At 36.2% G+C, this 26,548-nt stretch overlaps 1 protein-coding gene across 2 annotated transcripts in view; it reads right to left on the bottom strand.

The window, feature by feature from the left end:
* CTDP1 (CTD phosphatase subunit 1) overlaps positions 1 to 26,548 on the bottom strand; it is a 109,135-nt gene that overhangs the window by 34,585 nt on the left and 48,002 nt on the right. For both annotated transcript variants that reach the window (XM_032181766.1, XM_032181767.1), the window contains exons 6-11: positions 24,494 to 24,584; positions 23,219 to 23,385; positions 20,895 to 21,980; positions 14,507 to 14,648; positions 11,966 to 12,196; positions 5,358 to 5,523 (exon numbers count right to left, since the gene is read on the bottom strand). In XM_032181766.1, coding sequence (XP_032037657.1) covers positions 5,358 to 5,523; positions 11,966 to 12,196; positions 14,507 to 14,648; positions 20,895 to 21,980; positions 23,219 to 23,385; positions 24,494 to 24,584 — 1,883 coding nt within the window. The remainder of the gene's footprint in view (positions 1 to 5,357; positions 5,524 to 11,965; positions 12,197 to 14,506; positions 14,649 to 20,894; positions 21,981 to 23,218; positions 23,386 to 24,493; positions 24,585 to 26,548) is intronic.

Raw genomic sequence — 26,548 nt, forward strand, 5'->3', positions numbered from 1 at the left:
ATGTTGACAAAGTAGCTAGAACACTTGCAACTGCAAGACTAGCACACAGAGAGAGAACTGAATGGCTATATTCACTTATAGCCATTATAAGCCAATAAGGGAATATAATTGCTGTCTGATGCCAGCAGCTGATATAAGACTCTACAAAAGCAAAGTAAAGCTATTTTATCTCAAATATGCACATTTCTAAAAGTATTCCACAATACCTAGCATATATTATGCTATACTGCCTAATATTTTTTCTTATGTTGAAATACCAATATCAGAAAATCTTTATAAAGTAATAAGCATGAAAAAAAATAGTTCATACTTGGACCAAGAATTCAACAGAAGAGTTTAAATCTTATTCAGAGGAAAAACAACTAAAATTTTAGTGTAGAAACATACTCAGATATGTGATGAGGCTCAGTTAGACCCTATACACAGAATGCTCAGAATTATGTTAGTGATCAGCTTCTAAATTGTTTATATTGCTCAGACCACTCGTTTCTAACTAAATCCAAGTAGCGCTGACAGCCTAACTGTGTTTGATTTAGAATATGGAGTTAGATGCATATGTTTCAGTGAAGTTATTGAGCTACATTTAGAGAAGTTTAGCCCCATTTTCAGTGAACAAGCAGACAGTTGAAAAACATTTATGGCTTCTCTTTAAGGCAAAACACAGAAGGCTGCATATACATAAAGTCCTATTCAGCACTGCCCAGAAAAATCAAACACAATGTATGGAAATGCTTTCTTCTCTACAGAATATTCAAGCTTCACTTTGACACTCTGTAAATATATTCTGTAAGTAGATGTTAATAGATCCAGTTTCTATTTCAGATAGCGTAACATTAGAATAAAATATTTGCTACACAGCAGGCAAACTTTAAGGGACAATAGAAGTTGTTTAAATCTAAAAAACGTTAAGAGCTTAGATTTGACCTCATTTGCATAAGAATTTCTACTCTATGCTTAGCAGAAGTTCTAGAATGATAGCGATATATAAGAAGCAGCTACTTTTCTCAGTACTTTAAGTAAACCCTCTGAAATGCTAAGACTCCTTACAAAAACGATTTTGAGAACAGCTTTGAAGAATGGCAAAGGATCTGAACAATATTTTGATTGCATCAGAAAAGTATGAAAAACATACAAGATGGCAGGAATATCTTTTATTTTAAGTAAATCCATTCAATCATTGACTGATTGTCAATAGAATAAACAGGGAAATCCAGACAAAACTCAGGCAAAGTCTTATTACTATACATACAGTTTATCAGATTCCTCAAAGGGGTCAGCTTTGAAGCAAGCACAGCTGCCTCTTCAGTTAATGTTTGTTTAGTACAGCCCATTAATAACTGTTGTTGTAGCATAACCATTTGTACTTATCTCCTGATTAAATTACCTGTTAAGATATCTGAGCATAAGACAAGTGAATCAACCTCAATCATACATTATTTATATTTTCTCTTAACAATGGCCTGACCTGCCAAGAATTTGAGTAATCATATTATACAGAATCTTGTGCAAAATGAGTAGCACCTAATTATCAGCTTTTTCATGAGTGCCATCTAACACTTTCTTACATATAGGTAGATCCAATTTTTAGCTACAAAATTAATATATTAATAGTATGCTGTCTGAATGTGCCAAAAGGTTCCAATATATTTTTTTCATTTTTTAATGAATTTTTATTTGCACGGGGGAATAAGACTAAGATGTCCAAGTACACCAGAGACTGGGAAAGCGAGCTTAAATTATGTTTTCTAAGCAACCTTTGGAAACAAAAGCAGTCCAAAATCAATTGTCTACTTGAGTTAATATGAAAGTAGATAATAATCCTTCTTACTTCAGTAATCAGTTATCTCCATGTAAAACATTACAAAAAAAACCCAAAAAACAGAACTATTTACAAACACTTAAAGCTGCTACATTTAGAACAAGTTCAGACCACGACGTCCTTCTAATAAACATAAAAAGTATCAGGCAGCCAGCTCTATGCAATTAGTGGGCAAACCAAGGCTCTGCAGACAAATAGCAGACTGAAAAAAAGACAAGTAAGTGTTTCGCTTGCTGATAATTTAATTCCACTAGCTTTAGCTACACTACATTTTTAGAGTTCTTTCAACTGCCTGAATAAAAGTCAGTCTCAATATTTCTAATCAGGATGGCATACCTACAACTTGACCACTACCGATGAAGATTTAAAATAAATATTACATCTTTTGAAAATTGAAATAAAGAAAAAAATGCAGAGCTACTTTTTAGAATTGTTTCTGTTTTCAATGGAAATTAAGTTCTTTAAAGCAAGATACAAAATAGCAGAAATAACTGATATCCAGTTTCCTTTGAATGTTTGACTTCCCTTCTTTCTTCTCTCCCTTCCACTGTAGCAAACTGCAGACAACACTCAAAGGAAGATAAGCAAGTTGGAAGGAGTGATACATGGACATGTTTCAGGATTTACCCTATTTGAATCAAGGAAATGGAGGTACAATTGTGGCTGCAAAAATTTGCTCAAGATATGCTTGACAAAGAGATGTCTGAGGTAGCCTAACAAACAAACCATGAGGTGGGATGTGAAAGGAAGAGGAGATGTGGGATAGATACTGATTTAGAAACAAGAAAACGCAGTGGCCCTCAGTCTTCCCTAAAACGTTGAGAAAACAGAATGCTGACATTATTTTTCATGATCATTTCATCTAGTAAGGTGATGAGGCTTAGGGGCACAGTAGACTTGTGTCTTTTGCTGCAATAACTTGACCTTTTCTCATCAATGCATATAAATATCTGAAGGGAGGGTGTCAAGAGGATGGAATCAGTTGTGCCCAGTGACAGGATGAGAAGCAATGGGCACAAACTGCATATGAGACAGCAGACAGCACTTCTTTACTGAGAGGGTGACAGAACACTGAACATGTTCTTTACAAAACCAAGTAACTTTACTTGTTGCATCTGCCAGCCACTTCACAGAACAAGTGCTCTACGAGCATAAATAGCACCAGCACAGTGATTCCTAGCATGACAGCATCATCATTTCTCTACAGAAAACTAACCTCAGAGTGAAGAAACCCAGCAAGACTAAAGTTTGTCACTTGCTTTAAGCCACTTGAAAATAAATGCTTCACACTGAAAATGAAAAACTGATTAGATTGGAGAATTAAGTCTCTCCAGCTTCCACACTACCTTGTATAAGCTTTTTTTTTTATTTTATTTTTTTTTTTACATTTTACAGACTACATTACCACACATATTCCTCCTTTTTCATAAAAGCATATTCCCACATGACACCATTACATCCTATTTTATTACTTAAATTACATTTCTTCTTCATGAACGCATCTTCAGCGGGATGAAGGTAACAGTCACAAAACTAGTCTGGAAAAATTAGTCTCCCCTGGCTGGCTCTCTAGTCAGCTCTCGGGAGAAGCAAAACTACTACTTCCAGCTCAGCCTCCACGTTATACATCCTCAATGCACTTTTCTCCATCTCAGTGTTAACGTTTGCTCCCTGATCAAACCATGCTGGGGAGGTAAAATACCAGAAACACCCCGCCACCCACCAAACAAACCCAAAACATACAGCCCCAACAACAACAACAAAGTTTCTTCTGATTCATCTGCCTGGGGATCAGAGAAACACAAAGACATTGTTGGTGGGAACAGAGACCATTGGAAGGAAAACCTTTTGGCAGCAACTATAACCTCAAATCACATTCTTGGAACCCATGCTAAGTCAACTATGAAAACAATGCCCTGGAAAGCAAGCTTAATTTGTTCTGTAGTTCATCTAGTTTAGTTTTCCAAATATGCAAGCTAAATAAAATGAGAACTTGAGATAAATCATAGTTTAAAATGTTTATATTTGTAGGATAGTTTGAAAAACTTTAATTCCTTTGGTCTGTAGCAAAATAAAGAGTAATGAGTTACAAAATAAACAGTAGCAGAAGCTCTGGGTTTTAGCAAGATTCGTGAATGGTATCTTAAAAATTTTTTTTTGCAGCAATTATGAAAAACATGCACACTTTCTTTTGGCTAAGTGCATACACTGCAACAGCAATTCATTAATGTTTTCCAAAAGCCACACCATTACAAAACATTAGTAGACACAAAAACTACCCATAATAACAGGGTGCTTTAGGTGCCACTGAAAACACCGAAAGAAGGAACAGTTGGGTTCAGGAACTGGCACCATGATAAGAAGAAATATTTTTTTCTTGTGAAAGTCTTAGATAAAACAGGCAACAAATAAACAAGAGAAATCAAAAGTTGTCAACTCCAAGAGTTACCAGGTAGAGTTAATAGCTTTAACAGCATTGATGTGAAATTCATGGTAGATTATTGCAGTAGTTAAAAGTTATTGGACCTTCCCCTAAAATATCAGCTTGAAGTTCCTCCAGGATCTCTCCAACAACAGCATGTCTCAAAATTACAGTATGTTATATACATAAATGCTTTCCTTGACAAAGTGTGCAGTTTTCTCCTCATTTTTTTATTATATTTTCTGAAGATAAATCTGAAGGCCTGTTATTGCCGGAACCTCATAAGCAACTTACTGCCAGAAACCAGCAAGTTATCCACTCCTGTCTCCAGCCCTAGTTAACGATCTAGGCTCACAGATGAATTGAAGTTCCAGGGTCACTAGATTTTATAGTAGAGTCACATACATTGTAATGAATTCATGAAAACATGGCATGCAATGATAGGATTTTTTTCCCTTCTATGTATCATTTGGTATTACACAGGAAGGCAGTTCATTTGAAGGAAGTGCACACAAAAATAACTAAAAAAAAAAAAAAAGCTGGTAGAGGGCCAAAATAATTTTCAAACAGTGCGGTAGTGTTTAAAAAAAATAAAATTATTTCTGTAACAGAAAGCTCCCGTCATCTGTAGAACTATGACAACTGTAATTTAACAGCATTGCAATTACAGATTAATGGATAATGAGACCCCATTCTCTTCTCTGGCTCTTTGATACTCCCTACAGCCCATGCCCTTTATATCCTGACCTCTCTTCTCCCATCCTGCCACTGACTTGGTCCAAATTATTTGAAGATTTATTTTGAAGTGACACCTCACAAAACTTAACACACAGCAACTCTGCTGTTTCTTGATAAAAAGCCATACTAAAATGAAGTTCTGCTTTCAAGGCCTACTTACACATATGAGTACTCCAGTTCCTGAAGTTACGTTTGCTTTGTAGAACATAGTTTTGTTTTAAACCAAACTGTACTTCTTGGTCAGCTACAGCTTTTGTTTCACGTTACTATAGTGGCATATAAGGTCTGTTCACATATATGCATAATTCAACAGAAGCTAAACTTTTGCATAACTAACAATTATTACATTAGAAACTTGTCACAATTAATTAAGCTCACCTCTTTATCCATACTCTCTAAATCCTCTTTACATAGGGTGTACAGGGGCATCGTCTCAGACATACTTGGCTGGCGTTTCCGCTTAGATGGACCAGGCTGCTCTTCATTTCCACTTGCTGGTAGGTCATCTTCTTCGAAAATCTGCTGCTGGTGTGGTTGAACAACTCTGAAAAATTTCAGGGGTCCCACATAAGAAAGATTTACTTGATTTATAGCTTTCCTAGAAATAAAATCCTACACACATTTTATGACTACTGACTATTGGTGACTTTACTTAACAGGCTTCAGGGTTCTTCAACAGAAGAAGTCTTCCAATGACACTGCTTTTATTTTCACTCTTATAGCTTAAGGTCTTATTCTGCCATTGACAAGGTACTCTCCTGTCTTTCTCATTGTTCTTTTAAGCATCAAACCATTCACGAAGCTAAGAGCTTCATTAGCTGAGGAGGTGTTTCCCATAAAATACTTCAAAGTTTGTCTATCTGACACATTTATTATCTATAAAACAATCCCTATATTCTAATAAGGTTTTCCTGATCTATGTTATGCTTGTACTCTTCAGTCTGAAGTATATCTTTCTAATTCTCAACCTCTCAAACACGAGGTTTGCAAGTAGAAAGCTCTAATATGCAGCCTCGATCTTCATACGTTTCCTAGATGTCTAGATGAGATACAAAACAGACCATATTTCTTTTTGGCTAGTGTATTTAGACATGGTAGCATTTTCTTTTAATTTGAGTTTTATCATCTCATTAGTTACTGTCTTAAACCATACATTTAAGTATTAAAAAACCTCAAAATATTCATAAGAATAGATAAAATAATCATAACTTCATGTGAATTGCTATATAATTGTAATAAAAAATCTTGACAATATCTATAACAACAGAAGACTTCCACCTTTCTTAGGTAATAATGGTGGGGGCAAAAGTTACCTAACTAATAAAGACTTGCAGAAGCTAAAACTGCTATGCTGTACATTTAACTAAGAATATTGGTATTATCATCACACTAGTATTTTCAAACACATTACAGCAGCTCAGCACCATCCAGGATCCTATTCAAAGATCTCAAGGTCATAAAAAGCTTATGGGTCATTAATTCTTTATGTTAGCTACAAGACCTTGTGTGTGGAAAATGATTAGCACAAGCAAGTATAAGAGTAGGTGCGTATCTGAAATCAGGAACTGTTTCAAGTTGTAGCAGCCAGGTGAGACACCATTATCAAGGTGTTTTTGACAGTGGCAGCAATTCAGAAAGGAGAAGGCATAGTGTCTGCTGGCAAGTCTCAGTGGAGCATGACTGCTTTTTATTGAGCTTGCATTGCCAAGCAGCAGCTTTAGAGCACAAGTACAAGCCCCATCCAAAAACCACCACAACCATGTACTAAAGATTCATTAAGGCTAAATCCAGTCACGTGTAATTTTCTACAGCATCATTTCTTCTGTCATGAACTTAACAGCTTCTTGATGAGGCTAAGTATCCTAAGTATCAAGATTTCTTTCAGATCAGTATTTCAGTCCCAGAATGCATGAAATCTGAAAGCCAGCGGAAGCTGTTAATAGAGTTCATTTTGAGGACTCTTATTTCCTAAATATGAGTCTGATTCCTGTCAGATCCCATGGACAGATACTTGAGATGTGAATTAATTTTTAAAGTTACGGGTAGAGGTAAGAAACTCAAGTCATTTGCTGTATTGCCAAGAATTGCACTGCATGTTACAGAAGGTTCACATCAGCTCAACACTACTTAGCAGCACAGCAGAAATCAGATGCCTCATATTCTGTCAATTTTATATATTAGAATTTTTCAGGAAAAAAAAAAAAAAAAAAAAAGACTTGGATGTTGTGGAAATGAACTATCCAAACCTGTTTTATTCTTAAGGGATTTTAATCACAGCTTAACAGTTCCCTCCCCCCCCCAAAAAAAAAGAATAAAATATTTGTTTTTACAAGACTACACGCTTTTCCCTTGGTATTAAACTCCTCTTGGGCAATACTTTTCATTAGAGAGGAAGAAATACAATACCCCACTGTATTTTCCAAAAGGGTCTTTGATAATATGATTTCCATGTCTTTTTAACAGGTACCCTAGCCAAGAAAAGAAAGGTGGTGATGCTATTTACATTCTTAGTAAAACAGCAAATGACAAAACAAAAAGGTATAAGCATCTTACAGAACTGTATAAAAAAGCTTGACTATGCCAACTATTATACACCTTAATTATATGTAGCAGGCAGGCAGCCAAGCAGATTTTCTTATACTAGAAGAAAAATCTAGTCTATTTTTAAGAAACATAGACTGATGACAGAAAGAGCTTCTCTTCCTGCAGTTTCTGCATCATTGTATTCTTATGTATATACTTCGAGTACTTTAGAGAACATTACCTTCACCTCAAATGTTGGCAAGGCAGGAATTATTTTCCATCATTATTAAATGAAAACTATTTTGGACAGTTTAATAAAGGAGCTACTGCATTCCAGAGAGTTGACATAGCTATGAAGCTCTTCATTCTGAAGTAATAATATGCCAAAATATTACAAGTCTCAGGTTAGTCTTGGAAGACTTCACCATTGGTTAAAAATATTAAATCAAGAATACAGGGTGAGGTCATGCTTGATCAGATCATTTTACGCACAAATATTAACTGTAAATAACTAGTAACAGCTTCAAGGCTTGTGACAGATTTTTTCCAGTATTTTCCAACAGCTACAAGGTAAGAAACACTAGGTAAGAGAGCACTCCAAAAAGCAATATAAAACAGACTTCTCTGAGGTTTGTGACAAACTTTTTTTTTATTATTAAAGACATTTTTCAGGCTTTACATTTTCATTTGTTATATAGACTAAAATTTAAGGACATACAAATGCAGGAATTTACATTTATTTCTTATGAGATGAGATTCAAGAGTACTTTTTCAGAAGTGACACAATATTCAACCCAGTATAGGTTGGTTGATACTTATTAAGTCTTACAGGCACAATTACAAAAATATGTTAGCCCTCTGCATGCTGGCTGGGTTCAACATTTGTGGAAGTAACAAACATTTTAATACTTCCTTTGACAGTGCACCAGGGCCAAAAGCTACAATATTATCATAAGTGTTTTTGAAAAGTTCCATTCATCATTTGAATTTTGTACTTTTTGTATTTTTGCTGTAAAAACTGATAAGAAAATATGTAATACTGAGTATGTAAATTAGACAAGAAATTTCAGAATTGAAGTTTATATGAATCCCCCCAAAATTACTTCAGCCATCAGTATCTACTTGAGCCACCATTTCAAACCAAACATTTGGTGAATCTTTGCATTTTTTGATATCAGAATGATGATTTTAACTTCTCACATATAAGTTACACTTATTTTTTCTAAGCCTTGCCTTACCTGTGAATGTATTATTAGTGTTCACTAGAATAACTTTGACAAGAATAAAGAAAAGATATTACAAGATGTCAATTGCATTTCTTCTCTAGGACAACACTAAATTATTTATCTCACAAGCTGTTACAACTTCAGTATTTCCTATGTTTTTTGTAGAACACTTTCCATTATGGAAGTGCAAGTTGTTGAGATACATAAGCACCATCAAAGCCCTTTGCCTATTTTTTAAAGAGCTATCCTTACTGTTCTCACACAGGAAGAAAAGCATTGCTAGCTTTCAGGAACAATCAACAAGAGTTCCAATCCTTTCCAGTACAGCCACAAATTCTTTTCTATCCTTCTATTTAGATTGCAACAACTACAACAAAAAGCAGGTGTTCTCGAGTCTCACAGAACCAAGCACAATGTCAAGATCTATACCTATCACTGATGACACTGACTAAAAGAACCACATGAAGTTCACTGTAAATTGCTTGTAGATACTTAAACCAATCATGTCCTACTTCAGATTAGTTTCTTTTCAGAATTAAACTTAAAACAAGAATATTAAAATCCAAATAGAAAAAGCGAGAATTGAAAGATTTATGAAATTGCTTTCAGATAACTCATAGCACTTTTCAGTAAGTAGCCTTGTAACAGGTTATCTTTTAAGCATAAGGAGGTCTATTCTGGAAGAATAGGGAATATGATTAAGTATCACTGCTATACTGTACGTGGCTACTAACTCCTCGGTGGTTTTGTTGCACATCAGAGCAGCCTTGCTACCCATTGTCCAGAATTCAGAATCTGATAAGATCTTTAGAAATTAACAAAAAACATCATTGCAGGCTTTAACTACTCCCTCACAACAGTAGCAGCTGCAAGTGAAAACAATTTTATCTGTGCTTAAATTCAATAGCTTAATTACAAATACTCACATATTTCTGTCCGATGTGAACATACTAACACATTAAGTCTGTAAGGACACAAAACACATTGTCCTTTACCAAGAAATTGCTGCACTACAGTAGTATTTTCTGAAGTCAAGTATTAAATTGCATCTGAAGCTTTCTTTTTTTTTTTTTTTTTTTAAATTAGCATTGATGTATTCAAAAAGAAAGGTGATGATACCGTACTTCTGCTTCAGCTTTCACTCAGTTAAAACACAGTATAGCTGTTCATACAGCCTTCTGTTACTTTCAGCCTTGGTGTTTGGCCTGTATTGTACATTCTATACATTAAAAGTACTTAAAGTAGCATTTGGTGATTCTCTCCTCTCAGCTTTTATCAAGGTATTCCTTATAGTCATAATCGAAGATAGATGAACTGCGCTGAGCAACACAGACATGCCCTAATTCAGTGATCAGTGTTTACAAGACAGTAATTTTATCACTAGAACTAAATCACCAGGACATTATGAAAATACTGTGGTGTTTATTTCCTTTTTTTTTTCCCCCCAGCATACATCTTAACACTAATCTTTCTTATAGCTGCTTAGTTTTGTGGTAAAGTTACAGTAGTGACTAACTTGATCCACTTCCTTTAATTAAGCCATGTCAGCCTCAAGCACTAGCAGTCAAAAATGCTGAAATGAAATTAAATAAGGGCGTGGGAAGGAGATACAATCTCATTCCACCCCCACAACCTATCTGGGTCTTTGAAAAAACTTGGTTAAGATGACAGCTGATCTTTAAGGTCTCTTCCAAACCAAACCATTATATGATTCTACAATTCTGTTTCTCTCCATTTCCATAAAATGATTAAATGAAAAACCTCTGCATTAAAGAATAAAGGTTTAGTCATGGACACAACTACTCATCAAGTTGTTGATGGACAAATGTAGAACAAGCATCAAGAACTATACTTTTTAAAGCATTGAATGATTAAGATCAACATAAACAATCATGCTGAAGCATCTCAGGTTGTGTGTATACAACCGTCGTGATAGTTGTTCTTGGCAGTATTTCTAGACCCCTCTTTCCACAAGATCTGACAAACAAACAAAAAAAACCAAAAGCTTTTGCTTCTCTGGATACATCTTACATCTTGACTATTTAAAATGTTTCACTATGCCATGTTAAATGAATTGGAAAAAAACAGACTTTAAAGACAGTTAAAAAGAACTGAAAACGACGCCATCACAAACAAGAGACTTAAACTCCTGTGTTGACAGAAACAATGAAGCTGAAGTAAGTAAAAATCTACAAAAACTTGAAAACTGAAAAAAAAACACAAGTATGCCAAAATAATTTAGCAACAAGAAAGTGGAAATATAACAAGCTATGACAATACACAAAATATTTTCAAGTGAAACACCTCAAAAGCAGGAGATAGGATAGGAAGTTTGCATTTATGATTACAATTTGTATTTTTGTAGCAGATTGACAAACTGTTTGATAGTAACTGTGTTATTCTGATTACATTGTACAAAAGAATTTTAATCAAGGTTTACAAAAACTGCTTGGCCTACAGCTGGATACTTTGGTACCATTGGATTCCACAAGACTTGCTAAGAACACTGAGTATTCCAGAAAATTGGGTGTCTTAGACAGGTACTTAAGAATGAATTTTACATATTTTATGCATCCATTGCCTTTGTGGCTTAACCAAATCCATGAGTTTTGACAAAGTCCAGATGCTAGCCTCACACTTCAAAAAACAGGCCTCCACATGTTTGATTTAGCGGTCTAAGGATTACTAACTAGTACCCAATAATATGGTCTTTTTAAAATACTATTAGCTACACTCCTCTTCCATCACTACTTACATTCCTCAAAACAAAACAGGACTAATGCCACAACTGAAGAAATTATTAGTCAAGAGGAAAATTTTACAAACGCAAACCAAATGCTATCAGATATATTTTAGACAAAACACAAACAAATCCAGTATACAAAAACTTGTTAAAAATGAGGATGCCTCACTTTAGATTTGAGTTATTCTAATATTCTTTTTGAGCACACAAGTTACACACTACATTTATTTTATTTTATTTTTTATTTTAAGTTTCTACTCACACCTATGTGAAGCACAAAAAGCATCTGGAATTCTATGACCCCAATTTCACTGCAGCTTTCATTCATTCAGTTTCACTCATTTCCTTTTGCTAATTATTTAAACAGTCCACTCTTTTTAGAAAACAAAAAACTTAAGCAAAGATGACAATGATCAAAAGCAAAAATAATGACTTAAATTTACTATATCATCTGAAAATGCAGTTGACGTGACTCTTAGCTATGCTTTATGTACCTGAAGGACGAGTGTTCACCATGGACTGGTAAGGTGATGGGAGGAGCTGGAGACTGGATGTACATAGGCTGGCCAGAGGTTTGAGAGCCTTTCCTGATCAGCTTTCCTGTGTTAGGATCATAAAGTCGAACTTCAGGACCAGGTTGAGACTTGGGATGGATGGGTGTTGGGTGAAACAGAGCTGTCTGAAATGTGCTGTGCGTATCAGGAAACGTGGCAGGGCTATTTTCTCTGTTGGATGAAGTTCAGAAAAAAAATTGCTTTAGAAATTGAAATGGACTATCTAAGCAGAACATAAGAAGTGGGTATTTATTTATTTTGGAGAAAAAGAAAATGCTTTGGAAGATTTCTGAGGAAACATTCCCTTTCTCCCCCCATTAAAGTTTCACTGAGATTAAAACAAAGATGCAAAGACAGACAAAGTCATACTTACATTATTAAAAAAAATAAAATAGTATATGTACCTTAGAAATGTTTTAAAATCACTGAAATTGCCTCCTGGTAGGAACAACTACACAACCAGAATAGCACAATAACCTGCATATATATCACAAAGAGAAGAGCATGCTATTGTATCATATCTTAATATTTACTCTTCAGCTTGGCCCTGAGACAAAATAAACACATACATTAATTTGCCAGTCATCCAAACTCATTTGTTAAAATACCAAATCACATTTGATCACCCTGTTGCATTTTAGAACAATTTTAGAAGCATTAGTAAAAACATTTCTGGAGACTAAAACAACTACTATGGCAAACTATCCAATTATGATTACGTGCCACAAGAAGCAAATTGAAGCATTAAAGAAAAAAAGTAATCAGATGAAGTAGTGTGCTATACACTATGAAACCAATACTATAGAAAAAATTACATTACATAGTAACAAATATTAGCAGTGCCACACAGGACCTTTTAACATAGGCTTTCATGTATAACATCTCTGAAGTCATCTGGATGTAGAATCAATATTTAAGGTCAACCAATTGCAAGTTTAAGAATAGGAGAAAGATGAAGTAAACTCATTTATACTCAAATATTTTCTCAGAGTATATCCCTCACTTAGTTTATAGCTCTTGGTCAGTAATTACTATTTCAGACAGCTTCATCCAAAAAAGTTGCACAATTTGGGTTAATGAAGTACTTGCTTCAAGATAGATGTCTAACTCATTAAAGATTTAGGGAAAAAGTAGGATATTAAAATATATTTAATTTGAAACAAAAGTGGAAAAAATTATCATGTTTCAATAAAATAAAAGACTAAATTTAGATAGGTAGGAAGTCCTACATTCACCTAGACGTCAAGAACAATCCTTGCACGTTCCTGTCCACTGCCAGGCACCAAGTTTTCTAGTAGAATCAGGCCTCTGTGACAAGTTACACATCACGTATCAACATTCCAAAGTCTTATTTAAAGAAAAAAAAGACTGACAGCAATTTTTTTTTATTTTTTATTTTTTTTAAAAAAGTGTTCTAATCAAGCCGCAAGTGAGCTATGTCTTTTTACTAAGTTTTAGGGATCCTGGGTTTCCACCTAATCTCCTGTTTGATAAGTGACCTTACTTTCGATGTTTCTACTTCTGCTGTTTTTTTGGCATTTGACATTACACAGGCATGTTTTGCCCTCAGAAAGCAAATCTCTAGCCTGTTCAGTCATTTGATCACACTAATACTGTTTTAATACAGAAAATATAATATACTATGCCCCTTCCTGCTTAAACCTGGAAGGGAAGGTCCTCCAATAGGCTTGGAAGGTGCTATTAATTAATGCAAGTCTATCTGAACTGACCAAGCCAAGACACAGAGGCTGGCACTATGATATGCTGTTGGAAGTTACTTTAGTCATGGCACTTTCCTAAAGAAGACTGCCCTTAACAGCCTTTTGACTTCCCATGTTAATACAGTTTTTGGCTATTCCTTCCTCCTATTTGCTGACATCCTAATTCACTGATTATTTATAACACCTTCTCCTTCAACACATTTTGTCATCCCCAAAACTTATTCTCTCTTTCTCTCTCTCTTTTATACTCCCTTTCTTTAAGTTTTTCCTTCTACCTTTACACTTTCCACCCAGCACTAGATTCTTCTGTTCTAGCTTTCTGTTCCTCCATTCCTCCTGAACAAGCCTTAGAAAAAAATATGCAACACTTCAATGTGTCATGTTGTGAGAGTGTATTGTATATTTTATTTATATATTTTTTTAATTTGCTGGTATTATTACTCCTGCATCTTGGTGGCATTCTCTTCATTAGCATGTAGATGAACTGACAAAGTCAACTGCTCCAACTGAAGATGGCTAAAAAAACAACTGCTGAAGAAACTAGCAGTACCACAGGATTCTTCTAATTCTGTTAATTGCTGAACTGCGTATCAGTCCTTTAACAGTCTTCAGCTTAAACATAGAAATAAACAAAAAACAGTTTTCATTGGACATTATACTGAGCTTATCAGAATCTAATTTTATAGCTGCATTAACAGGTTCAAGTAAGTGTATGAATAATCTATTTTCATGGTCTCTACTTCCTCAGGCTTCCATTTACCTGTGTGTTTTGATGTAATCATCCTTCAAGGGAAAAAGCTGCTCCTCAACCTTGTCCCAGCGCTCCAGGCAGCTCCACAGCCAGTCAGGGTTTACAACATGGAGGTCTTTGCAGTCCTGAGCTTGTCGTACTTTTTCTGTGCCTATTACGAAGTCAAACAGAACAGTGTTCCCAAATACATACACAAGACAGTTTTAAGCACACACTGTTTTAGGAAAAAGCATTTTTGCCACTAAACTTAAAATACAAAAAAAACACCAAAACAATTCCAACTGATTAAAGTAAGACTATATAACACATGATATTGTCCCATTCAAGCTAGACAAGGAACTGGCATCATAGAAGTATTCCACTAAAATTAATCTGTATGGAAACCTCTACATGTCTACTTTAAATAAGTAACACACAAATTTTGTATTTCAACTCCTTCATTTATATTTGTCAGAGTCTAAGCAGCAATGACTCTTCAATGCTGTTATAGCCTAGGACTGATTTGCCATACTATCTTTCTAATGCACAGTCTGTATACTAGAGTACACTATCACTTGACAGCCAGCCACTCACTCAACCTGTTTGACAGATGCACCTTCAAAGTAGACAAATGAATTAATTATTGCCAAATGGGAACAATGAATGTAAAATTAAACACAGCAGGCTACTACACAGTCCATATGAAGCCATCAGCAACACAGCATATAAGTAACAAACTCCACCCTTTAGAAGTAGAATGTCATCTTATTTAAAATACACAGCAATTCCTTCATTTGTACATATTATCTTAGTGCACGGGCATCTATAAATAAATTATTGCGCTAGTTTTAGTTTCTATTTCTAAAACAACAACAACGCAGTCCCTTCCCCACTATAAACTAATTGAAGCCTGCCAATTCTGCATCTTGACAAAATAAAACTTCACACATATGATGTTCTTTGAGCAAGACTTGGTAGAACACTAAGTTTAACTGGATAGGAGAAACAGTACTGCAATGCTGAATATCCTTGCCTTCTCCCTCTCACTGGTGCAGCTTGACCATTCAGAAGCACGCTTACTAAGAAGAAACAATTAGACTAGTAAAAAGGATTTTGATCCATTCAGACAACAGTACTTCCAACACAGGTAGGAATATCTGAATCATCCAGCTAAAAATCACTAGAGATTTTTTTTTTTTTCCCTTTTTCTGGACTTACCTCCTTACCTCCCCCCCCCCCCCCCCCCCCCCCGCCAATTCTCCTGTAATCACCTTTCTTTACTTAAAATTCCAGTCTAAAATTGTTTCAAAAAGTTAAGGCATACATGCCCTGCCATATGAAACAGCTAAGTACGGGTACAACTGGAAACACACAATATTGGCAGAAGATTATTTTGAAGCAAGGGTTTGACCAACTCTACTACTGAACTTACAAACAGAAGGTAGAAAAAAAACCAGAAGCCTCCTACTAACCTTGACAATTTGTTACTTTAAAAGTCTATAAAATCAACAATGTAAAAATAAACTTCTACAGATGTTCTTACAGATGTTCTTCAGGAGACAGTTTTATTCTAACAGTTTATCTTCTCTTACCTGAAGTATGAAGGCACTTCTGAAGTATGAAGGCACTTAAGCAACAAAGATAAATGAGATTTAGGCTGTACATTTATGAAGACTAGTAAGTGTTATACTGCATACTTGGATACGTTCTCATTACCAAATAGCCTAGCCCAACGTAGAGATCTGCAGCGCTGATCAGGTGCTGAAGGACTGATGTCTGCCTCATAACAATTTCAGGGTGTTTTGCTTTAAATTAACCCTGCCTGGTCCTGTGGACTGAACGCTGGCAAGTGCTCTCTGGCTGCACCTTCCAATTCACTTTGATCCAAAAGGAATCCAGCGTGCATGCTCGAGACTGCTTTGGGATGAGCCAAAACACACTGAAGGGAGTGACCAGATCTGCTCTCATGACCCTCCTGCTTCCAACACCATGAAGGCAATGTAGATTTGTTACAGCTTGTAACCACATTACTGAACATCACTTGGAAAACCTGACTGCTAGAAGTTTCTCTTCAGATTTATTTTAAAAAAATATAAACCTTCCTGATTCATGATCAAACCAGAGTGTTCATTTGCAATGACATTGACTTAAGATGTGCCAGACAGACATCAGGGTTTTGCCCTATGAGGATTAACTGACCACAAAGTGCTGATAGATACACTGTTAGGAGAACAGGCCTAGATTTACAGACTGAACACTGCACTGTGCTGTGCCAGTGAGAAGAACAGCTCTTTACTGGTTAGTGCCCACATGTGGAGCAGTGCAATGATTTTAGTTTTATATTATTGGCACAGCATTTGAAAGATTCTTCGGGAAAAAAATCTGCAGATACATTACTGTTATGTTGGGTGAGTTCCTGCACCAGTTCATAAGACAGCGTTCCTGAAGTCTTGTTAGCCTAACAGCTGGCAGCTTTCTCTTCTCTCTCAGCATCTCAGAGCTAGACTCTGGCATAAGCATTAAATACAGAAATAAGGGTGAAGAATGGGAGCTGTAGTTCATAGGGCAATGGCATTTTAAGCAACCTGATATTTAATGAAATTGACATATGCTAAGTCACCAAGAGTAAGGCAGTGATACCCATATAGCTTTCAAAGTATGCGAAAAGACACAGAATGAAATACTTTAAAAAATAATAGAAAAATCGATGGTCTTGACTGAAAACTTTACCCTTCTATCCAAGTAGAAAAATTTTTGAACGACCTGAACAACTTATCTTTGCTCTCCAAGAGCAAAAATGCAGTAAAAACAAACACACGTACACAAAAACACAACCAACTACAGTATCTTTCATTAGTTTGGGAAGGAATCTAACAAGGTTTATGAAATATTGTGGCAACTGTTTGGTCAAGTGTGTATATGGCTAAAATACATCATCATTCAGCGTGGTTTGCTGTTGCTTAAAGCAAAGTACAGATGTTCCAAAAAATGAAATGTCATATGGGTAGAGCAGGAAGGATTACATGGTAGCCTTTTCTCAGTCACTCATCATTTGAACAGCTTTCTTAAATCTAAGTATTCCAGGGAAATAGTATTTCCCCCCTATACAATGAAAATTAAAATTTTACTTTTCTCTAAGAACAAGGATTTCTTTATTTTAGAATTCAATGCATCTGTATCTGCAGAAAAACTAAGTGCCTGTCTGCATAGAAACAGACAAGTTTCTATGCACACCAACACACTAAAAGAAATTTAAATTATTTATTGCTATAGGCTGCAAAGATGCTGCAAACACAATCCCAAATGGTACTAATTAACTGTCCATTCCATACACCAAGCTATGATGTGTTCACTTGGTGGGGGGGGGGGGGGGGGGGTGGCGGCAGACCTTCTCCCCCATCCCTCCAAGTCTGAGGGGATGCTCTCTTTTCACATTAGCAAAGGAAATGAAAGGAAGTCAAATTTTCTTTGAAATTCAAAAGCTAGCACTATTCACCCCCCACAGCTGCTGCACATGAGGAACACGTCATTTTGCTACAGCGCAACTAATGAACAGTAATCTTGTAAGTTAACTTACTTGGTCTGAGTCCTAAGTCTGCCAGTCTTAGTGTTGCCATCCAGAAGCACCCTACTGACAGCTAAGCACCATACTGATGGGGTAGGATTGGCCCCACAACTGTTCTGGTTTCAGTACCTCAGAAATTTATTTGTGAATGAAACCCCAAACTTCCACCCTTTCACAAGCAACTTGACATCAAGCAGTGCATCACGTGTTTACCATGGGAGCCAGAAATTTAACATCCGTGTGGCTTACGTGCAATGACAGACTTGCAGAATTTACCTCCTAACACCACAAGAATCGCTGTCATGTTGACAGTTGAATTATCACAAATCCAGCTGTGACAGGACAATTCACATCCTTAAAATCTCTGATTGAACATCAGAGATTCTCTCATGAAATTAGAATGATACAGCAAAATTATTCCAATCTAACCAAATGTCTCAGAGGTCTTCAGTTGAAACAAAACAAACCACTCCCTTGCAAAACCAAAACCACATGCAATCCATGAAAATCTTACAAGGAAAGTGAATCAAAGAACATAGCTTTTTCACTCTAAATATTCCTATTTCACTGCCATTGTTACAGAAATAATTACAGAGTGCCAATGAAAATTGACAATGGTCTTTCTCATTAGGCAGAAAAAACTGCCCAGTTACTTATTTTGTATTTTCTTACAAAAGACACAGATCAGCTTCTAAATACTGACAATAAAGTTTTTTCACACCCACAACTCAAGAATAGCAGTATTCTGATGATTTTTAGTTTTAATTTAAAAGCTTGCAATATTTGAATGGATTTTCCAGTGTTGAGTTTCAGGTGCAAGACCAATGTTACGTTAATATCCCGAACAAGAGTCTGGGTCTTGGTGAAACAGTTGGAAAAAATATGAGCAATGCCACAACTCATTTATTATTCAAAACAGCACTGAAAATAGTTTTCCACATATTAATGAACTAGATTCAAATACTGTAAAACATGAATACAATCATAATCTAAAGTTAAAACAAATTTTATACTAAGATCTATATCAGTGAACAATTCACTACAAATGTTCAAGGCAGGGAGGAATTTGTTTAAAATTACAAGCTAGGATGTGTTTGTACATACACATGGTGCTCCCCAACCCTAACCTGTCCAGCCAGCATGGGTTCATGAAAGGCAAGTGCTGCCTGACCAACCTCATCTTCTATGACTGGGTGACCCTCCTGGTGGATGAGGGAAAAAGGCTGTTGATGTAGCCTACCTAGATGTCAGCAAAGCCTTTGACATGGTCTCCCACAGTATTCTCCTGGAGAAGCTGGCAGCCCATGGCTTGGACAGATACACTCTTTGCTGGGTTAAAAACTGGCTGGATGGCCGGACCCAGAGAGTGGTGGTGAATGGAGTGAAATCCAGGTGGCAACCGTCACCGTTGGTGTTCCCCAAGCATCAGTGTTGGGGCCCATCCTCTTTAATATCTTTATTTATGATTTGGATGAGGGAATTGAATGCACCCTCAGCAAGTTTGCAGATGATACCAAGCTGTGGGGAAGTGTCACTCTGCTGGAGGGCAGGAAGGCCCTGAAGAGGGACCTGGACAGGTTGGGTCGATGGGCAGGGGCCAATGGGATGAGATTCAACATGGCTAAGTGCTGGGTCCTGCACTTTGGTCACACCAACCCCATGCAATGCTACAGGCCTGGGGGAGAGTGGCTGGAAAGCTGTGCAGAGAAGAGGGATTTGGGGGTGCTGAATGATGCTTGCCTGAACATGAGCTGGCAGTTTGCCCAGGTGGCCAAGAAGGCTAACAGCATCCTGGCTTGTATCAGGAACAGTGTGGACAGCAGGACCAGGGAGGTGATCGTCCCCCTGTACTCTGCTCTAGTGAGGCCACACCTCAAGTACTGTGTTCGGCTTTGGGCCCCTCACTACAAGAAAGACATCGAGGCCCTGGAGCATGTCCAGAGAAGGACTACGGAGCTCGTAAAGGGGCTGGAACACAAGTCCTGTGAGGAGCGGCTGAGAGAAATGGGGGTGTTTAGTCTGGAGAAGAGGAGGCTCAGGGGAACAGAGCATTTTGCTCTCTACAACTACCTGAAAGGAAGGTGTGGGCAGCTGGGGATCAACCTCTTCTTACAGATAACCAATGACAGGAGTAGAGGGAATGGCCTCAAGTTGTGCCAGAGAAAGTTCAGGTTGGAAACTAGGAGAAATTTCTTCTCAGAAAGAGCAGTCAGGCATTGGAACAGGTTGCCGAGGGAGGTGGTGGAATCACTGTCCCTGGGGATGTTTAAGGAAAGGTTGGATGTGGTGCTTTGGGACATGGTTTAGTGGGTGACATTGGTAGTAGGGGGATGGTTGGACCAGATGATCTTGAGGGTGTTTTCCAACCCTAATGATTCTATGATACAGAGAGTGACAGGATATCATCAGATCCCTGACTCAAGATAAATTATATTCCATACAAAACAAAACTGAATCATTAGAGGTGAAATCTGAGAAACTAAGAAAGAAACCACCTCTATAACACTATAGCAAGACCACTAATATTTGTGACAGATACAAGTTTGTAGCTTTATACAATGTACATAACAGTCAAGATCCTGATATCAACAATTCTTAACCAAGAATAGAAATGCTACAGAGATAATTTAGATGGTCTGCCCTTCAACAATTAATAGTCACACTTGGTCAAAAAGCAGCAAAAAAAAAAAAAAAAGCCTTTCAATAATTTTTAAGCCAACTTAAGATCTATTCTTTAATTTAAAATTTAATCACTTACATTAAAGTCTGTAGCTTACACAAAAAAGAGCATACAGCATGAATGGATTCTCACAGGAAAAAAGCTGATGGAAAACCTGTGTCTCATTTACTTACCTGTCCTTGCTGCAATGAGATGTGTTGCTTTGTCAGGATCATCAGCACTTAGTACTAGATTCTTCACAATTTTAGCTCCAAGTGCTGTAGCATGGTAGTGTTCCCGTGTTTTCTCAATAGGGAAGTTTGTTGGGTATAGTCCACTAAATATTATGGTCACATCTGCCAAAACTTTACTTTTCAGCTCTGGTACTATTTTTCTGATGTCTGGAATTTCCTCAATCTCTTTTTTCAGGTATTTATCATACTTGGTATAATAATCGGTGTGAACCCGCACAAGGATCTCTTCGAGGTATATTAAATGATCATCATCATCGGTATCATCTTCCTCCTCCTCTTCCTCCATACTCTGGTCTAAGGACTCACCCATTGTAATTCCAGACTGTTCACTATTCTGAGACTCTGTTTCTGCTTCTTTCTTGTCTGCACACCCATTTCCTAAATCAGAAATGCTTTCCTGTTCACTTTCTTCTTGTGCTTCAAGATCAGTTTTGTCATGAATATTTTCACTAGGTAGAGATTGTGTGTCCCCAGAGTGGTTCACCTGACCATCCTTTTTCTCACTTGCATCAGGGCAACTTCCTTGCTGTACATTTTCATCCTGCAGAGGTTGTTTGGATTTCTTCCAACTTCTCTTTTCCTCGTTCTCACTATCTGATACAGAAATGGGCGACTTTCTGGTATCCAATCCACCATCACTTTCACTGTCACTAGAAAGTTCAAAGTCTAAATCACTTGTTGTTTTCTCTTGGGTTTGCTGTTTTTCTAACACTGTCCTATCAACTTCTTCAGAAAAATTCGTAGATTCCTTCGTACTTGACAAATTGTTAGTGACCTCACAGTCTGTTTTGTGATCAGTGCTATCATTTAAGGAGTCCCGGGCATTCACTTTATCACAAGAACTCAAATCTAACACAGATGTTTCACTGCTTACAGAAGTATTTCCATTTGCAGTGCAAGTGTCCTTTGTAGCTTTCTTGAGACCATTGCTTTGTTCTTCTATACATGTTACATTCTTCACTTCTTCAGCATCTTTTGCTGATGTCACTGTTGAATCCTGTGCCTCTGGTTTAGTAGAGTGGTTTACTAAGACAAAAAAAAGGACATACATATTTTCTCAGTTTTTTTTTTTAATCTTGACTAAGCTTTTATTTAAATTTTCCTTCTGCCTTAAACATACAGTTGACACACAAAGTTAAGACTTTGCTACGCTCAGTAATAACAACTGACAACTACTCAAAGCTCTTAAGGTATTTCATGTATCAATTATTACTAGAACCAGCAAGCCTAACAAACTTCACTTTTGTAAGGTAGCTATTTAAGCAGATTATTATTATTATTATTAATCACAGAGGTCATAAATCATTTTTCAACCTTGCAAACATTGAAGACATGTTCTTGTAGCATGACTTTGGACTACATTTCACGGGAAATCAAACTACTGCAGAGGGGATAAAAACAAACAACAAAAAAAAGGGCAGAATTCACTTGAGATGGCCCTGGTCTAGAACCTCAGCTACAAGAACTCCATGGCTTTCATCATTTCCTGTTTTCATAACCAAAATAACTGCATTTTTAGAGCTGGAAAGATGTAATATTTTAGCTAGACAAAGATACTGCTTGCTCAAAGTTCATTTGAGGTTCTGATGGAATGCAAGTAAGGTATAATGAACTCAAAACAGAAAAGTAGTTTTACGATGTCTTCATCAGATGTCTGAAGACAGAGATAATTAAAGAAGCTGCAGACATCCAAACAGTTGCACTCATATATTCATCAGGAATGTTGGATGAAGTCATCCCACTTTGTCCCTCTTTTCTGTGTGTCCCTGCCCTTTAAATAATGATACCCATCAAGGACAGAAGTTCCACGCCTTGATTCAGCTGCATTACATTATTATTATTTCCATACTGGATATTTCTAGTTCAACGATGAAAAATGGTATGATATTAAACAAAAACACACAAAAACTTGGCTAAACTGGTCAAAAAGCAGTTATTTCTTAGACTTCACCTTTCAAATACATTTTCCCCCCAGAACAAATGCTAATTCAACTTTGTCTATGATACTATTGCCAACATCCAAAATAGTACTGCCAAAACTGCACTTTAGCTGCAATGCCCCACCAAGAGGAAAGCTATTAACAATAGTCCAGTTCTACTGAGCTGTTTGCATATGTGCTGCACGAGTACTCAGTCTGTCAACAACAATAAGCCTACAGTTATTCACCTGAGTGAAACAGTGACACTATGAAGACCACCACAATGACTTACACTAATCATGTTTGGAAAGTGGAAAAAAAAAAATTTACAAATTGTTTAATTACTTTTCTTCTTCACTTGAATTTCTCTTGATCCAGGAGGTGCATTAATATCTCCTATCCCCTGAAAGTATACGTATTTCTTCACGGTTATCAAATTGGGTGCAAACTTCCAAACGTCCTCTCTGTCATCAATGATACAAACCATGGAATCCCCACATGGGAAGAGATCTCTAAGAGACAAAATAGTTGATAAAATTAATACAGTTTAGAAATAAATACCATTGCTTAAAATAACTATTGCTGAGATTTTGGTTTATTATGTGTATGTCTGCAGGATGTGCAGATATACGAACCTATCAAAACAAATCACCTATATTAAAATTACAGACATCAAAATACAATAGTCAAGCTAATTAAAGTTAATAAAAACAGCTGTTTTTAAACCCTTATCCCAAAGGCCAGAAGCAAGAACCAACAAGCTTGAGCAAGAGCGAAATGTTACATTTCAGTCTAGTTTTCACAGTTTACATTGACAAACAGCCCCAAGCCAACTATCACACAAATAATACACTATCTATATAAGTAGAAAAAAGACAAGAACAGTTTTAAAAGAGTAGAGCCATTCAATCCATGACAAAAGAAGCAAGAAGTTACTAATATTTATATCAACCACAAGGAGTAGTGACCAAGATATATAAATGCATATGAAAAAACATAGCAAGAAAAGAAAGAAGCTTCTCATCTGCTACAGTCTGATGAGGAGCACACAACTGTTTTTAATCTAGCTTCATGAAATAAATATTTGTCTTTTAGAAAAAAGTCTTTATCCTATAATAAAGATAATAACGATCTATGATTAGAACCTGAGTTTAGACTAGAGTATGAATGGATGACCTAATTTCAAAGGAAGTAACAAACAAGAAAACACCACTGCAGAACAGAATGTACAGGATATTTTAAAGCCAAAAGACTAGCTATGCATGTTTGAACTAACATCAAACTGAGAATTTCGAAGTAATTAAAAACATGCAATATACAAGTCATTACACAAGTCTACAAGCAATAAAATGGCAATATAGTTATTACAAGAATAAAAATTAAGTGAAAAATAACATGCAATTGCTTCACATACTTGTTGTTCCAGTGCCAGAGAATACATTAAATAGATGAAATGCTGCAAAGCATAACATCTTGGTTTTACTGAGGCAGTGTTGATATTTAAGAGGCAGATAAGGAAGCACTATAAATGAGCTAAGTACAGAGGGAGTAAATTTAATTAAACTGACAGTATTCTCTCTTTGTTATGTTATGTTTAAAACATAAGACCCATATACGTACCTAAGATTCCCAGTTTTAGAAAATGGATCAATACATTCATCCCTTGACAATATCCGATGGGAAAATAGTTTCTTTTCAGGGTCCAGAAATCCTTTTGGAAGAAGATGGCACAAGGTCAATACTCAAGACACTTGTTCCTTTGTAACTGTTCTATATAATTCACCTATTTTAATCTGTGCAAAGGCAGTTTAACAATCAGACAATTTTAAGGTAAGAGATTATATAGAGAGTAAAAGGTAAATACAGTGCATCATATATTCCCACTAATGCAGTGGGATTCATTTTAAAAATCTCATTTCATTTTCTTTCAATGTAGCAACAAATTTGATGTGAAAATAACTAATTTGTGACATCCAAACAGATTAGGCTGAAAGATACAGCAGGTGATAGATACACACTCTTTTTGTAACTTACATTTAGACCTCAAGAGTAGTTTTTTTGCTCGTCTTTAAAACTAAATGCTCTCCCTAGCTCATTATGCCTAGGGACTGCAGAGAAGTCTCACAAGATTTGGCAGTGTGCTGCAATACTTAAGCACAATGGGCAAGTTAAGGGATGGTTTTAGCTGGAGCTCTAGCATTTGTAGGTTTTAAGTTGTACCTCTAATGCTACTTTAATACATTCACATATAATGAATATATCTCAGAATTCTTTGAAATATTTAGGCTTGGTTGCAGTTAGTTGTCTGACTATACTCTTAAAAAAAAAAAAAAAGGAAAAAAGAAACAAGAGAAGCTGTGCTAGCAGACTTTAAAGTAAAGTAAAATACCATTATTTAGGAGAATGGTGACTTAGGTGTACAAACACACATGCACATGCTTCTGAACCTATCCTCAAATAATGAAGTTTATCTTCACGAACAGATGTCACAGCTACATAATTGCATGCTAACTGGGATCTGTAATTTCACCAAATTTACTCTGAAGCAAGCATTAACTTCTCACTATTCTTATAAAAATACAAGGCAGTCAATACTTACTTAGGAACAATTTTTAAGTTTTTATTTTATTTTATTAAATGGTGGCCATCTTATAGCCAGAAGCAGAGTTCAGAATGACTACTGACTCTAGGGACCCACATTTTCTTTCAGGGAGCTTTGAGATTTTCCACACACATCCAACTCCTTTTTAGAAGTCCAGCTCCCAAGGGGTATGTTAAGTTGGGTCTTCAGAAACAGAAGGTATAAATGAAAAATAATAATAAAAAAAAAAAGTAGTCACTTCTGCAAGGTTGATCCTGTATGTATTTAATATTACTGTGGAATTGGAATAACTTAAAACCCATAAAAGCAAGAAAATTCCGAGTTAAGGACAGAGGTTCAACCTTAACTCACCCGACTATGCTTAAGAATTGCTGCAAACTCGTAGAATCATCCCCTGTAGTGAGACCCTTGCAGTACCTAGGCATAATGAATTGAGAGAATTAGCTACAAAGATTTATTGCCGTAAACACAGATATTTTGACAAACTACATTAGCTGTCATACAAGTTGCTGTTCTCCCCAGCCAGATTCTCTTCTGCTAATTATCTGAATACAGAGAGAGTCCCTACAGTAAAGTGGACTGGAAGGTACTGATTAAATGGCAGAACCAAAATGAGGCATTTAACTGCAGTGTTGTTTAGCAAAAACTGTTTAAAAAAATGGAAATTGAATAAGAAATTCCAAACACAGAAGCCCTTCTTACTGCTACGGATTACAGATGAAATAGTGTTCTAGAGCTATCCAGGTTGGCTTTAGTAAAGACTTGCCAAATGTAGTAATTCCTCTGCCTCCCCTCACCTCCCAATTCACTGAAAATACACTGAGGATATGCGTAACCAGAGACCCACAAACATCTAAGCCCATCTTAAAAGAGGTGGGTCTTTCAAAACTAAGATATTTGAATACCAATATGAACAGATAGTACTGGTCTTGTAAGTAACTTCTTTAAATGTCTTAAATTGTTTTCTTTTGGATGTTGCTTAACAAATCAAATCAATAGACACAAATGTTAATGTTTTCATGTTTCATGGAAATGGCAAATAACATTTATCACACTTTTTTTTTCCCCCCAAT

This window comes from Aythya fuligula, chromosome 2 (genome assembly GCF_009819795.1).
Source record: "Aythya fuligula isolate bAytFul2 chromosome 2, bAytFul2.pri, whole genome shotgun sequence".
NCBI classification, from domain to species: Eukaryota; Metazoa; Chordata; class Aves; order Anseriformes; family Anatidae; genus Aythya; species Aythya fuligula.